Here is a 13,252-nt window from a genome sequence, read left to right as displayed (position 1 = left end):
TTGACACAGATGTTAGCTCAGCAACAATCTTCCTCAAGTGAAAAGGGGAAGATTGGCAACATATGTTGCCTCGGAGCCAATCTTCCTCACCAAGAAACAAACAAACAAACAAAAAAACCCCTTAAACATGATTATATAAATATGAGAAAAGTTTAGGAATTCAAACACAACAGAATCCAAGACCCCAAACAATGTTAGAACCCAGTCACTCCTACTCTCTCCATTTTGTTAATTCGTTCATCTCATTCTCAGGCTCTCTCCCCTTCATGGTTTTCTGCTGTTTAGGTTTACATCATCCTTAATGCTATTCTGTTTTCTCAATTGTTCCACTGTAGTTTGAAATTTGCTTAGGTAGACTGACTTGGATTCTTGGCTCATTACTGAACCAGTTACTGTTTCTAGGGTGTAGAATATGCTAACTGACTTAGGTCCATGTCACATGTCCACCCTTAAATTTAGTCACTGGTAGAGTCACCTCCCCTCAAATCACATGGACTAAGAGTGAAGAAAGAGTGTTTACCTGAGGAAAATTAGGATGCTTTTGCCTGAAAAAAGATGAACGTATTTTGGACTTGCGTAAAACAACATATGCCCATTTCAATAATCTAATCCGTCTCTTCCCACTAAAAATAAGAAAGCTGAGCAAAAATGTTAAGTTATTGCCTAAAGCAATGCAGTTTCTTGAGTGGTGCTGTGTACATAATAAACCTGTGATAATATATTACTGACTTTTAAACTGACCGAGTTTTTTATTTTTTGGTTTTGTTAGAACAAAGCAATGAGAGAGCAAGATATAACATGAAGGAAGGATTGTCATGCAGTTTGTCACTCCACTGCATTCCAAAAGTAAAGTTCAAAGTCATCTGGGTAGTTTTGCTATTTGGCATAGTTATTTACCATGGTTAAAAATTAGATAAAACTAAAACCAATAATGCAAAAGGTAGTTCTTAAAAGAGATTTACTTAACACTTTGCTGGCACATTGCATAGTTGGGAGAACAGAACTGAGGAACAAAAGTGTTGCCATCTTGAGTAGATATTGTAGGGTATTTTCTGAAATAGGAAGATTTTTTTTAGTTACTTCCATGAATTTTTGTTCAGTGAGCATGTAATTTTTAACAACATGCCGTTTAACAAAAGACTTCTCTTAATCTCGAAATTCTTAATCATGTTCAGATTGGTACTTTCTTCTGAAAATTGCCCTCTCTTTTTACCTGCTTGTACCAAGAAGGGAAATAAGTTGAAGAACATTTAGTACAACTGACGTGTTCCCGACCGCGCTAGTCTCTGAAGAGAGGGTATAACTCTATGTATGCCCTCCATCTGTTTGCAGATTGGTGGACGCTCTATTATGTATTTATTGTACTGTTATCAGATTAACAACTGAACTCATTGCTTTAAATTTAGAAGTACTTTTTCTGAAAAAGTGTCTTGTTGAAGAGTAACATACTGAGCAGGTTATTTGAACACTAACACCCTGTTTAAAGATACATTTATCCTGTTTCCCAGCTTTTGGATGCCCTGTAGTTTTCTGCTCGCCTACCCACCCACCCTATTTTGATAACTTCCTAATGGGAAATGAATGGTACCAGGTAGTGTTGCCCATGTCCAGATTAATGCCGACTGAAACAATGTTAATTGAGCTGAAGTTTTTACCATACATGCTTGTGTTGCTTTTGTAGGGCCTCCTTGGAAATAGAGGGCCTCCTGGTCCTCCCGGTCTCAAAGGAACTCAGGTATGAAGGAAATCAATATCCAGTCAGCAATTTTTTTCGTTCAAATTTTCCCTTTTTATTTTTTGTGGGAATTTAGTTTTTGCTTAAAGAAAATACTGCCTTAGTGTGGACAGTTCTTTCCATAGAGGGTTTCAAATTACCATTTCCTGCTGACAGTTGTGGAATGGGATTTGGAATCATTTTGCAGTGTTCTGAATGCTTTTGGAGATTTTGATCAGTGGTCTCCATGGAATGAGGGACCTGAGCCTAGAATCTTCATCAGATGCACTAGAATTTGTATTTACTATTTGTGTCTACTTTATATTTATGACCGAATAAATTATATTTTAATTGAATTGTGAATTGAGCAAAACGTTCATTAATCAAATAAATAGAATGAAATATGTGATTCTAGAGAGGTCTGTATATGTTGTTCAGATGTGGTAACATCAACCTTTAAAGGTGAAAAACAGCATATTTAGAAAATATGTCAATAAATAGAGTAAAAATATTACTTTTAAATTTTCTTAAAGAATGATGTATAAAAATTCTTTATTTTTTCTACTTTCTACTATTCTCTTATCCATCCATACAGTTTTGATCCTTAGAAGAATGCACAAGATTTCATATTTTATAAGCAATATCACTGATTTGATACCAAGAATATTGGACTTGTAAATTAGTCAAGAAACTCTAGACATTAAGCCCCGTTTGGGTAGGATCTGATATACTTTTGTATCTCTAAGGCTTAAGACAGAACTAAGACTCAAAAACATATTTGTTGAGGGAATGAAGTATCAAAATCTCCCAAGAGCAAACATGCTCTGTACCAGTAATTGTTTAATATACCAATGTGTTTTGATTTCCATCTATCAAGAACTTTATTGAGTTCCTCTCTGTGTCAGAGATATATTAAGCCCAAGAAGGTAAAGGTTATCCTTAATTCATGGTCTCGGTGATTCCTAATCCTGATTGTGTGATACCCTAGTCGGTTTCACTCTTATTCACTCTCAATTGTCTGTATGTAATCTGTATCATCTACCAATTTTAAAATACCCAATAGTACATGTCCTCCTTACAGTAGATGTGGGGTTGTCACACAAAAAAGTAAAATATCATGGGGTGACACAGTTCTAAAATACAAGAAAATCACAGCATTATTTTCATCTTATCTCAGAATGAGCTTCAGATTTCAGAATAAATAGAGAGCATAAGGGTTTACAATTTTAAATACTTATTTCAGGCCATGATATGTTCTGATATTTTCTTTTAAGGGAGAAGAAGGACCAATTGGACCCTTTGGAGAGCTGGGGCCAAGAGTAGGTATCATACAAATAATTTTTAAAAACTGCTTCCTTAATAAAACTACTGTTCTGTAAATGTTTTTTAATAGCACCAAATTTTAAGTTATAGCAAAAGACAAAAATTAAAACAAACTATATAGGCCGGCCCCACGGCACAGTGGTTAAAGTTTGGCGCACTCTGCTTTGGTGGCCTGGGTTCGTGGGTTCAGATCCCAGGCATGGACCTACAGCACTCGTCAGCCACACTATGGCAGTGAGCCACGTATAAAGTAGAGGGAGATTGGCTCAGATGTTAGCTCAGGGCTAATCTTCCTCAGCAAAAAAACCAAAACCAGAAACAAGAACAAACTATAGCCATACAATCCCTTCAGATAAAATAGGCCTATAACTGGAATTTTCTAGGGATATTTTAAATGATATTATGCTTACTAATTTACTTGTTCCTTCAGTAGTCTTATGGTTTTAGTAATTTGTGCAAATTATTTATAAAGTTTCTCAAAATGTAATAGGAAGCTAAATACCTTAGCCATTTTAGTAAAATTCTGGGAATTTCTAAGTGTGTCAGTAAAATTATGGGAAGCTAATAAGATGTATTTTCTGCCAAATACAAAATTCTGCCAAATTTTGTCTTCAGATAATATTCTGTGGTAATATGTGAATTACTTGTTTTCAAATCTTGAAAATGAATTATTTAAGAATTTGGGTATGCGTGCCCAAAAGTTTACATTATCATGAAGTAATGAAGGTGTGTGCATCACATTCATTTTAAGAGGCATTATTAGAGTCACATGAAATACATTTCATTCTTTTTTCTTGAGGCCATCATAACATACAGGTTCTTAAAACATTTTTACATTTAAGGAGACAATAATTCTTTCTTTCGCACCTCTACCTCATAGCACATGTACTGCTACTATCCCATTGAAAGAGAAAGAAGAATTTTTATTTCATTTTTTGTGAGGTGAGTTATATAACAGAAACACTATTGTTATACGAGCCCAGTATAATTGATCTTATTTAAAATTTACTTTTCTAGAAAACAGGAGAACCACGTTCATTTCTTGCCTACTCAGTCTTAACATTTGTTATTATTGCTGCCACTATTGGTTGAAGATCAATTTAGGGCTAGTATTGCTGTTAGTATGTCACATGAATCATCTCTAATCCTGAAAATAACCCTGCAAGATATTGTCCATATTTTTTAGGCATAAAAATAAGGCTTTAATATTATGTGCTCAAGCATAACATGCTCAACATAAACCTAGTCTGACAGAACTTAAACAGGACCAGAAACGATGACTCCAGTACTTATGCTCTGAATTGCTTGATTTCAAAGAGGTTATGAATGTGCTGATATCAGATTCCAGTGAGATTCTTTCCATAATGTAGATATGATGTATAATAATTTCTAATATACTGCAGTTCCTGAGGAATATTGCATTATTAAAGATGAAAGAAATATTCTTACTAAGGCTTTTTCCAACAGTGTGAATAAAACGTATTATTAAAATTTTTTGTAATTATAGACAAATCTAATAATTTAGATGCAACTGTATTTCTTCTATATGTGCAAATTGATTAGGAGCAACTGACATTTAACAATAATGGGATGATTTTTTATTCTTTGTTGTTCTTGGTAGGAAACCACTAGATAATTTCAAGCAAGATAGAGGGAAAAATTAGAACAACTTTTTGGGTGAAAGTCCTAAATATAATTTTAAGTTGCTGCAGTTTTTATATGTAGTCAAAACAGAATGAGAAATAGAGGGTTGTTTCGTTTTATTTTGTTTTAAGAAAGGAAAATATGAGAGTATTTGTTAATGGACAGGAATAATAAAATCCAAACCTGTAATGCCTAGTAGATATTATAAATTAGTGTTCTATTTAGCAATCTCTCGCCACACTTGCACTACTCCTAGATATGAATTTGTCACACACATTGGTTGAGGCATATTAATCTCCTTAAGCAAATCTTGTGTAGTGAGGTATAAGTTGTTTGATATTAGAAACCATGTACTATGGATTAGTCCACCCAATATCCAGGATGTTAACTTTCTGTCCTCCAGTGATCTTATCCTCTACTCTCTTCCACTACTAACTGTTGTGGTCCTACCCTTTACCTTGTCATTACCAGTGACAGCAGCCTCTCCTTATGTTCAATTTCAAACTTCTCACTTCCCAGCCATCATCCCCTTTCTTCCTAAGACATTGTCTCTTGTGATGAAATCTAACAGTCCTGGTAGGAATTTCAATCTATTGATCCTACCACCATTCTATTATTCCTTCTCTCCATGATCTCACATCCCTCCTCAGCATGCTTAAAACATTGTAATTATTGCACATAGTAGACAAACATCATAGGGTAAATGGTTAATGAGTATGATAAAATCCATTTATCAAATAATTTTTGAGTGTTTCATCTCATAGAATAGTCTCAATTTCCTGAATCTTAGGAAACTTTCAAAAATGAGAATGATTAAACATATCTCTTTTTTTCTGTTCTCTTCTAGGGAAAACCAGGTCAAAAGGGGTATGCGGGTGAACCAGGACCAGAAGGCTTAAAGGTAAAGCAGCTGACTTTATTACCATTATAATGTATAATTTGTAAAAAGATAACATTATGGCTCTTATAAAAGTATAAAATGACCATATGTCAAAGGTTTTATTCAACTCATTAATGAGGGAACCAGTAATATGTTAAAACTGCATCAAATAGCATATGAAAAGCTGTTTATCTTTATATCTATATCTACATCTATCTATAAATATGTATGGCTATGTCTGTATATCTATATCTACATCTATCTATAAATATCTATGGCTATGTCTGTATCTGTATTTTAATAGATATTCAATTTAATAAAGAAATGTTAAAGTTTGTGGTTAGATGCAGGACAATAAACGGTAAATTTTTGGGCTGTCTGCTCCACTGGTCAGAAATCTACATGTCAATATAACTCCATCAAAAAAAATTACACACAGACACTCACATATATATATATATATATATATATATATATCTTCACTAAGTCTGGGTCCTGGTCCTTTAGCCAGTAGTATACAGTGAGTCTGAATAAGTACATTCCGTGGATGGTCACTGGGTGGCCTTCACCCCTTTATGATGTTGAAAAGATATGTCACCTACTTTTTTGCCTTGTTTCCAAGTTTTGTATGATTTTTGTAACACCAACAAAGTAATGCAGTAGCTTTATATGTATGCACTCAGGTCTGAAAGAAATTAACTTTGAAGAATTGATGATTTATACAGATTTAAAATTTAGTGAAAGATTAAAAAGTATCACAGCATTATTGCAAAATTTCCTAAAGCTAGAGTTCATCATTTATGTTAAACTCATCATTTTTATAACTCTGGAATCTAAGGAAAAGCCAAACTCTTTTCAAGGTCAATTAATAAAGAAATATGAGGTAAAATATTTTTGAATTTATCAGCATGTCTATCTGTGGCTGCAGTTATCCTGGGGGAATAAGTATACCTGACCCTCAAGTTACATGCAAAAACCCCCAGAAAATCAAAGCACAGTATTGACAAACAGAAGACTTAATTCTCTTTTACTGAGATTAGTCTACATACTGCCAGATAGCTCTAAAAAATCCATCTATGAGCTACCATCTAGTCAAACTGGTAAGAAACTGAATCTCAGTGATTATTGACATCCTGACTCCTCCCCAGAATCACACCAGCATGTAGGTGTCCTCTGTGTTACCCAGGAGATGAGGGAAGTTCTTTAGGGGAAACTGGCACTCCTGGGGGAGCACTTGGGAATTGGTTAAGGGCCACCACTTTTCACAGAACCCTAGGATCTCTCTTCTCTCCTCGGGCCTGGGAAAATAGTCTCTCTCTCTCTCTCTCTCTCTCTCTTTCTCTCTCTCTCTCTCTCTTTCTCTCTATCTCTCTCTCTCTCTCTCTCTCTCTCTCTCTCTCTTTCTCGTTGCCCTCAAGGACAGTTCTCCTATCTTCAGGCTCTCTGAAAACTAAAGCAGGAATGCTGGTAATGTGCAAGCAACTTCTGCTTTCTGCTTGTTAATGCAGACCTCCCCTAAGACTACAAAGCACAGAGTCCATCTCCCTTGTAGGAATTTGAGAGGGCAATTGAGTAAAGAGGAGAAAATATAATAAAATTAATCATCTATATATTATCCCACCACAGATTTTCTATAAAAGCTGTCTAATGAACTGTCAGTTAAAAACTATGATTTACAACCTACTGCAACGCTTTATTCTTTACTGTTTCTCTAAATGCATACAGAAATTGAAAAGAAACTTTGTTTAGTCCTTGAAAGTTTATTTCAAGTTGATTACTCATTATGAATATTAGGTTTCAGTGCTTAAAATCAGCGCTATCCAGGGGCTGGCCCCGTGGCCGAGTGGCTAAGTTTGCGCGCTCCGCTGCAGGTGGCCCAGTGTTCCGTTGGTTCGAATCCTGGGCGTGGACATGGTACTGCTCATCAAACCACGCTGAGGCAGCGTCCCACATGCCACAACTAGAAGGACCCACAACGAAGAATATACAACTATGTACCGGGGGGCTTTGGGGAGAAAAAGGAAAAAATAAAATCTTTAAAAAAAAAAAAAATCAGCACTATCCAATAGAGTATATAATATGAACCACAGATGCGAAGCGCAGCAAAAAATTGAAAAGAAACAGGTGAGATTAACTGTAGTAATATATTTTCTTTAACCCAGCATACCAAAATATCATTTCAACATATAATCAACATTAAAATTATTAATGAGATGTTTTATATTCTTTTTTTGTACAAAGTCGTTGAAATCTAGTGTATATTTTATGCTTACATCACAGTTCAGTTCAGCCCAGCCAATTTCAAATGCTCAGTAGCCATATGTTATTAGTGGCTGCAATATTGTTCAGTGCAGTTTAACATTTTACTACTACACACTGCAATATAATTATTAATTTTTAGACAGCAATTGGTGATTTAATCATACATAGTCCTTCCTTATTTGTAGTTTTGCTTTCTGTAGTTTGTTACCCGTAGTCAGCTGCGGTCCAAAAATATTAAATGTGTGAGAGAGAGAGAGACCACAGTCACAGAACTTTCATTATAGTATATTCTTATAATTGGTCGATTTTATTATTAGTTATTGTTGTTACTCTCTTACTGTGCCTAATCTATAAATTATATATAAATTAAATTATAAATTAAACTTTATCATAGGTCTGTTTATCTGTATAGGAAAAAACATGGTATATATAGGGCTCAGGACTATCTGCGGTTTCAGGCATCCATTGGGGGTCTTGGAATGAATCCCCTGCAGATAAGGGGGGGTCTACTGTACATTCCTGTCAGAATAACTATACGTGGTACCCTGAACTTAATCTTCTACCTTTCATTCATCTACGCTTTTGTTCAGCTTCTGTTCATGCCATTCCTTGCCACCAAAATTGGTCCTTTCTCATCACCAGTGTAGCTATCACCTATTCTTCAGGGCCCAACCCAAATATAATTTCACAGTCCATTAGTTGAAATCGTTAGTGTTTGGATTTTCAAAAAGTAATATGGTGCATGTACTGTATTTTATTTAATACTGCCAGCAGGCTATGGGACAGCACACCATAAGTAGACAGGTTAATATTTCTGTGGTGAAATGTAAGGATATTCAGATTAATCAAAATAAATCAAGACTATAAATAGGCTCACCTAGATCAGTTAAAGCATTGCTGCCAAATAAATTCAGATTAGGTCAAGTTTGCCACCAAATGAGTTGTGAAAAACTGGCTTTTCAGACCTTTAGGGACTGCAAAATTGTGGTTAGGGTTATGAATGTACATTATTTTCCAGTGAAGTCAGCCCCAGCCGCACCAGCCCATGGGGTGGCTCTCCTGTGAACTCCGTTATTACCTACCTGTGGCACGTATTCTGTTCTGCTCGGCATCATGAGATGTCTTAGCTCCTGAAGCAAGTAGAGCATCCCTGTGGGCAAAGGCTTTATTTTTATTCTTAGTATCCTCCACAATGCCTACCACTCTGCCTTTTAAAATTACACCCCAATAAATATTTTTATTTTGAAAATTTGATTTGTGGGGCTGGCCCCGTGGCCGAGTGGTTAAGTTCACACGCTCTACTTCGGCGGTCCAGGGTTTGGCCGGTTCAGATCCTAGGCGCGGACATGGCACCACTATCAGGCCACGTTGAGGCAGCATCCCACATGCCACAACTAGAAGGACCGACAACTGAAAATGTGCAACTATGTACTGGGGGGATTTGGGGAGAAAAAGCAAGAAAACAAAAAGAAGATTGGCAACAATTGTTAGCTCAGGTGGCAATCTTAAAAAAAAAATTTGATTTGTGAAAGTGTTTTAAAAGTGATTAAAAGCCATAAATAGAAGAAAGTAACTTAAGAAAATAGATTATTACTGTTTGAATGAAAATAGAGGAAAGACAGCATTGCATAGAAATACTGTAACATTTTTGAATAACTGAGATTTTCTTTGCCATTTTCTAAGTTATGACTAAACAATTACGTTAAAAATAAAAACAGAAGTAATGTCATGAGTAATCTTGTTTGAAAAATAATCATTTTTGCAACTTTACATTTTTTACTAACAGGGAGAAGTAGGAGATCAAGGAAACATTGGAAAGATTGGGGAAACAGTAAGCTTATTTTATACTCTTATTTTCATTTTTTAAATCATTTGTAAGTATTTTTAGGAATCATGTTAGCCATGATCTGTGCTTATAAAATTCAGAATACAAAATTCTTATCCACTGCAAATTTAAACACACTTGTGTGACAAATAAAACCTATACAAAAGAGAAATGAGAGAAAACAGTACTGATATTTTTGTCCAATGTAAGTTATTTTTATGATCTCAAGAGCATTTCTGTTTCTAATATTTGATTTAATTTTAGTTCTGATCATTTCAATCTAAATTTGACATTAACATGTTTCAGTATTAAAAAGCTACAAGTTATCAAACCGTAAAATAGTTTAATAGTTTGAAGATATTTTTCCTTAGCTTTGAAAGATTGGAGTAAACCAAGGGTTAATGAATTGGAAAGCATATTATAATTTCTTTCCTCAAAAAAATTTGACTTATTTAAATTTACATTACTGTGAAAGTAGGAGGCTTCATGTTTTATTTGAATTAGATATTTTACAAGCAAATTTATTTTCTACAATGGGGAGAGCCAGCTAAAATATTCTCTAACAAATTAATCTGCATAACATATATAAAGTGGTAACTTAAATTAACACAAGGGAAGTGAATTTGTTTACAAAGAGTCACAAAGCAAGTGGTACCATTTAATGGGTTAAATGAGCAAATTCAATTCCCTATAACCTATCTTATAACTTAAATAAAAGTAAAATTTTCTAAAAACTTGTTTTATAAGCTTAAGTAAACAGTTATATTTTCTGGTCTTGTAATAAAACAGCAATACATTTCAGATACCTTTTTTTTTGTCATTAATTATTAATAAAAACAGAGGATTCATTTAGTGTTAAAAGATCATTACCATGCCAATTAATGCTGACTTCACTAGAACGCGAACTTTTTGTTCTTGTTTTTACTGAGAAGGGAAATTTCGATGGAGTATTTATATCAATTAGATTATTCAAGATTTCTCATCAAATATAATTGTTACTCATATTTCTCTAAGGTCACTCAAAGAAGTTAAATGCTGCCATTTCTGAGTGACAAATTGCTTAAGAAATACATATAAATTATAATTAATAGCCAAAATTAAAATACCAATAAAGAGCATCTTTTCTTAAAATAACACTTGTTTATCAAGCTTCTAAGTGTTATTTCCTGGTAGTCTAGTGGTTAAGATTCAGCGCTCTCACTGTCGAGGCCTGGGTTTGTTTCCCAGTCGGGGAAGCACACCACCTGTCTGTCAGTTGTCATACTGTGGCGGCTCTGTGTTGCTGTGATGCTGAAAGCTATGCCACCAGTATTTCAAATAGCAGCAGGGTCACCCATGATGGAGCTTCTAGACTAAGACAGACTGGAAAGAAGGACCTGGCCACCCATTTCCAAAAAAATTGGCCGTGAAAATCTTGTGAATAGCAGCAGAGCATTGTATTGTCTAATATAGCACCGGAGGGTGAGAGGATGGCACAAAAAGACCAGGCAGGGTTCCTCTCTGCTGTACATAGGGTCCCTAGGAGTCAGAATTGACTCAAGGGTACTAACAACAACAAAGTGTTATTTACTTAATAGTGTTGGATTCGTTCCACACAGTGCCAGAACCCATCACCAGTGCTGTCCAAAGAGGAAATGGACTGTCTTGGCAGGTAGTGGATTTCTGTTGGAGGGAAATTAACATTTATTGATCATTTGCTATTTGCCAAGCATAATGCTAGGAGATGTTTCATATTGTGGCATTTCATTTACTTCTTAAACAATTTTAAAAGGTGCAGCTTGCTATTCCAGTTTTTGAAATAAGGAAACTGAAGCACAGTAAATAACACGTTCAAAGTTACATGGCTAATAAATTGCTGAACTGAGATTTAAACCCAGACTTCTAACTCAAAATCCAAATCTCAAAAGCCAGTATTACCATGCTGGGAGGTTTTTTTCCCAGCTTTACTGAGATATAATTGACAAATAAAATGATAAGATATTTAAAGTATACATGATGATTTGATACACGTATACATTGTGAAAGGATACCCCCCCCCGCCCCCATCAAGTTGTTAACACAGCTGGGGATGTTTAAATATTAGTTGAACAGCCACTTGGCTTAGATGTTGTAGAGAGGTTATAAGCATCCAATAAGTTTTCAGACAAAAGAACGTTACCAACTTTGAGATTCCATCTTTCTCATTAAGGATAGGAGATAGAGGCTTTTAAAAAACCTCAATGGCTGTATTGAGTTAATTAAAATATATAAAATGCCTAAAGAATATTTTTGGCTCTTGATAATTCCCAGCTTCTGTTTTAGCTTATTAATTTCAAAGTCTTGGAAATATAGTTCTTCTAATCCAGAGTTCTGTTAAAACAAAACTCTCAAGAGATATGGGAAGATATGGTTGCACTTCGTGACATCAGTCGTGTAATTTTGGGATATCTAAGGTTAATTGTAATCACATAGCTAATTTTTACTTTTCCAAATCTTTTTGTACAGTCATTTAATTGCCTTTAACTGGAGCTCCTCCAGTTTTATTTGTTTCTTTCTAGATTTATACTAATTAGAAGTCAATTTGTGCCAGAGCACAGCAGTCCCATCTATGTTTCATGCGTGTATACCTCTTAGATTCATCTACTGTAAGCAAAGAATTAATGTCTATAATTGTGCCCTAAATGTCTCTAATTTCAAGTATGCCCCCTCATCATCTTCATTCTAGCATTATTTTTTACAAATAAATCTGGAACTATCCCACCTTAATTGCCAGTCCTCTCTGTCTTTAACTTTCTAGTATGAAAGTATTGAAGAACTGTAAAAGAGAAAGGAATGTACTTTTTTTTCAAGAGACCAGAATTAGTATCAGTAGACAGACGTTATTGAGGAACAGACATGTAAGGGGTAGACGTTATAAGGGAACGAATTTTTTTTGTAGGCAAGAATATTTTAATAGAATTTCTGACACTGGCTGAAACAGACTCTTCCATAGAGTAACTCAACACATCATTCTTAGAAGGTTTTGGTGACTTTCTTCAATCATTTATTCAGCAGGTATTTATATTTATATTCAATCACATTCATTGAACATATGATCGCTGCCTTCATGAAACTTAGTCTCTTGGAGTTTTGACAGACATTAAATAAATAATCACATGAAGAAATATACAATTATAAACTGTGATACATTCTGTAGAGGAAAAGTTTAAGGGACTATGACAAGGGTGCCAAATTTAGAGCAGGAGATGAGAGAAGACTGTTTTGAGGAAATGACATGAATTGTGACCATAAAGAATGGTATGAGTGGGCCTGCCTGGTGGTGCAGCGGTTAAGTTCGCACGTTCCGTTTCCCAGCGGCCCGGGGTTCGCCAGTTCAGATCCCAGGTATAAACATGGCACCGCTTGTCAAGCCATGCTGTGGCAGGCATCCCATGTATAAAGTAGAGGAAGACGGGCATGGATGTTAGCTCAGGGCCAGTCTTCCTCAGCAAAAAGAGAAGGATTGGTAGTAGTTAGCTCAGGGCTAGTCTTCCTCAAAAAAAAAAAAAAAAATGATATGAGTTAGCTAGGGAAGAGTGGAGAGAAAGAACATTCCTGGAATATGCAGTGTAACATGCAACCTTTG

The 13,252-nt window shown here is 35.1% G+C and overlaps 1 protein-coding gene across 1 annotated transcript in view; it reads left to right on the top strand.

Moving 5' to 3' along the window:
- COL24A1 (collagen type XXIV alpha 1 chain) overlaps nt 1–13,252 on the top strand; it is a 355,376-nt gene that overhangs the window by 147,312 nt on the left and 194,812 nt on the right. The window contains exons 22-25 of the mRNA XM_044749176.2: nt 1,682–1,735; nt 2,989–3,033; nt 5,529–5,582; nt 9,610–9,654. Of these exons, the coding sequence (XP_044605111.2) occupies nt 1,682–1,735; nt 2,989–3,033; nt 5,529–5,582; nt 9,610–9,654 (198 nt within the window). The remainder of the gene's footprint in view (nt 1–1,681; nt 1,736–2,988; nt 3,034–5,528; nt 5,583–9,609; nt 9,655–13,252) is intronic.

Source organism: Equus asinus, chromosome 16 (assembly GCF_041296235.1).
Source record: "Equus asinus isolate D_3611 breed Donkey chromosome 16, EquAss-T2T_v2, whole genome shotgun sequence".
Taxonomy (NCBI): Eukaryota; Metazoa; Chordata; class Mammalia; order Perissodactyla; family Equidae; genus Equus; species Equus asinus.
This window is presented reverse-complemented; position numbering and strand designations above follow the sequence as displayed.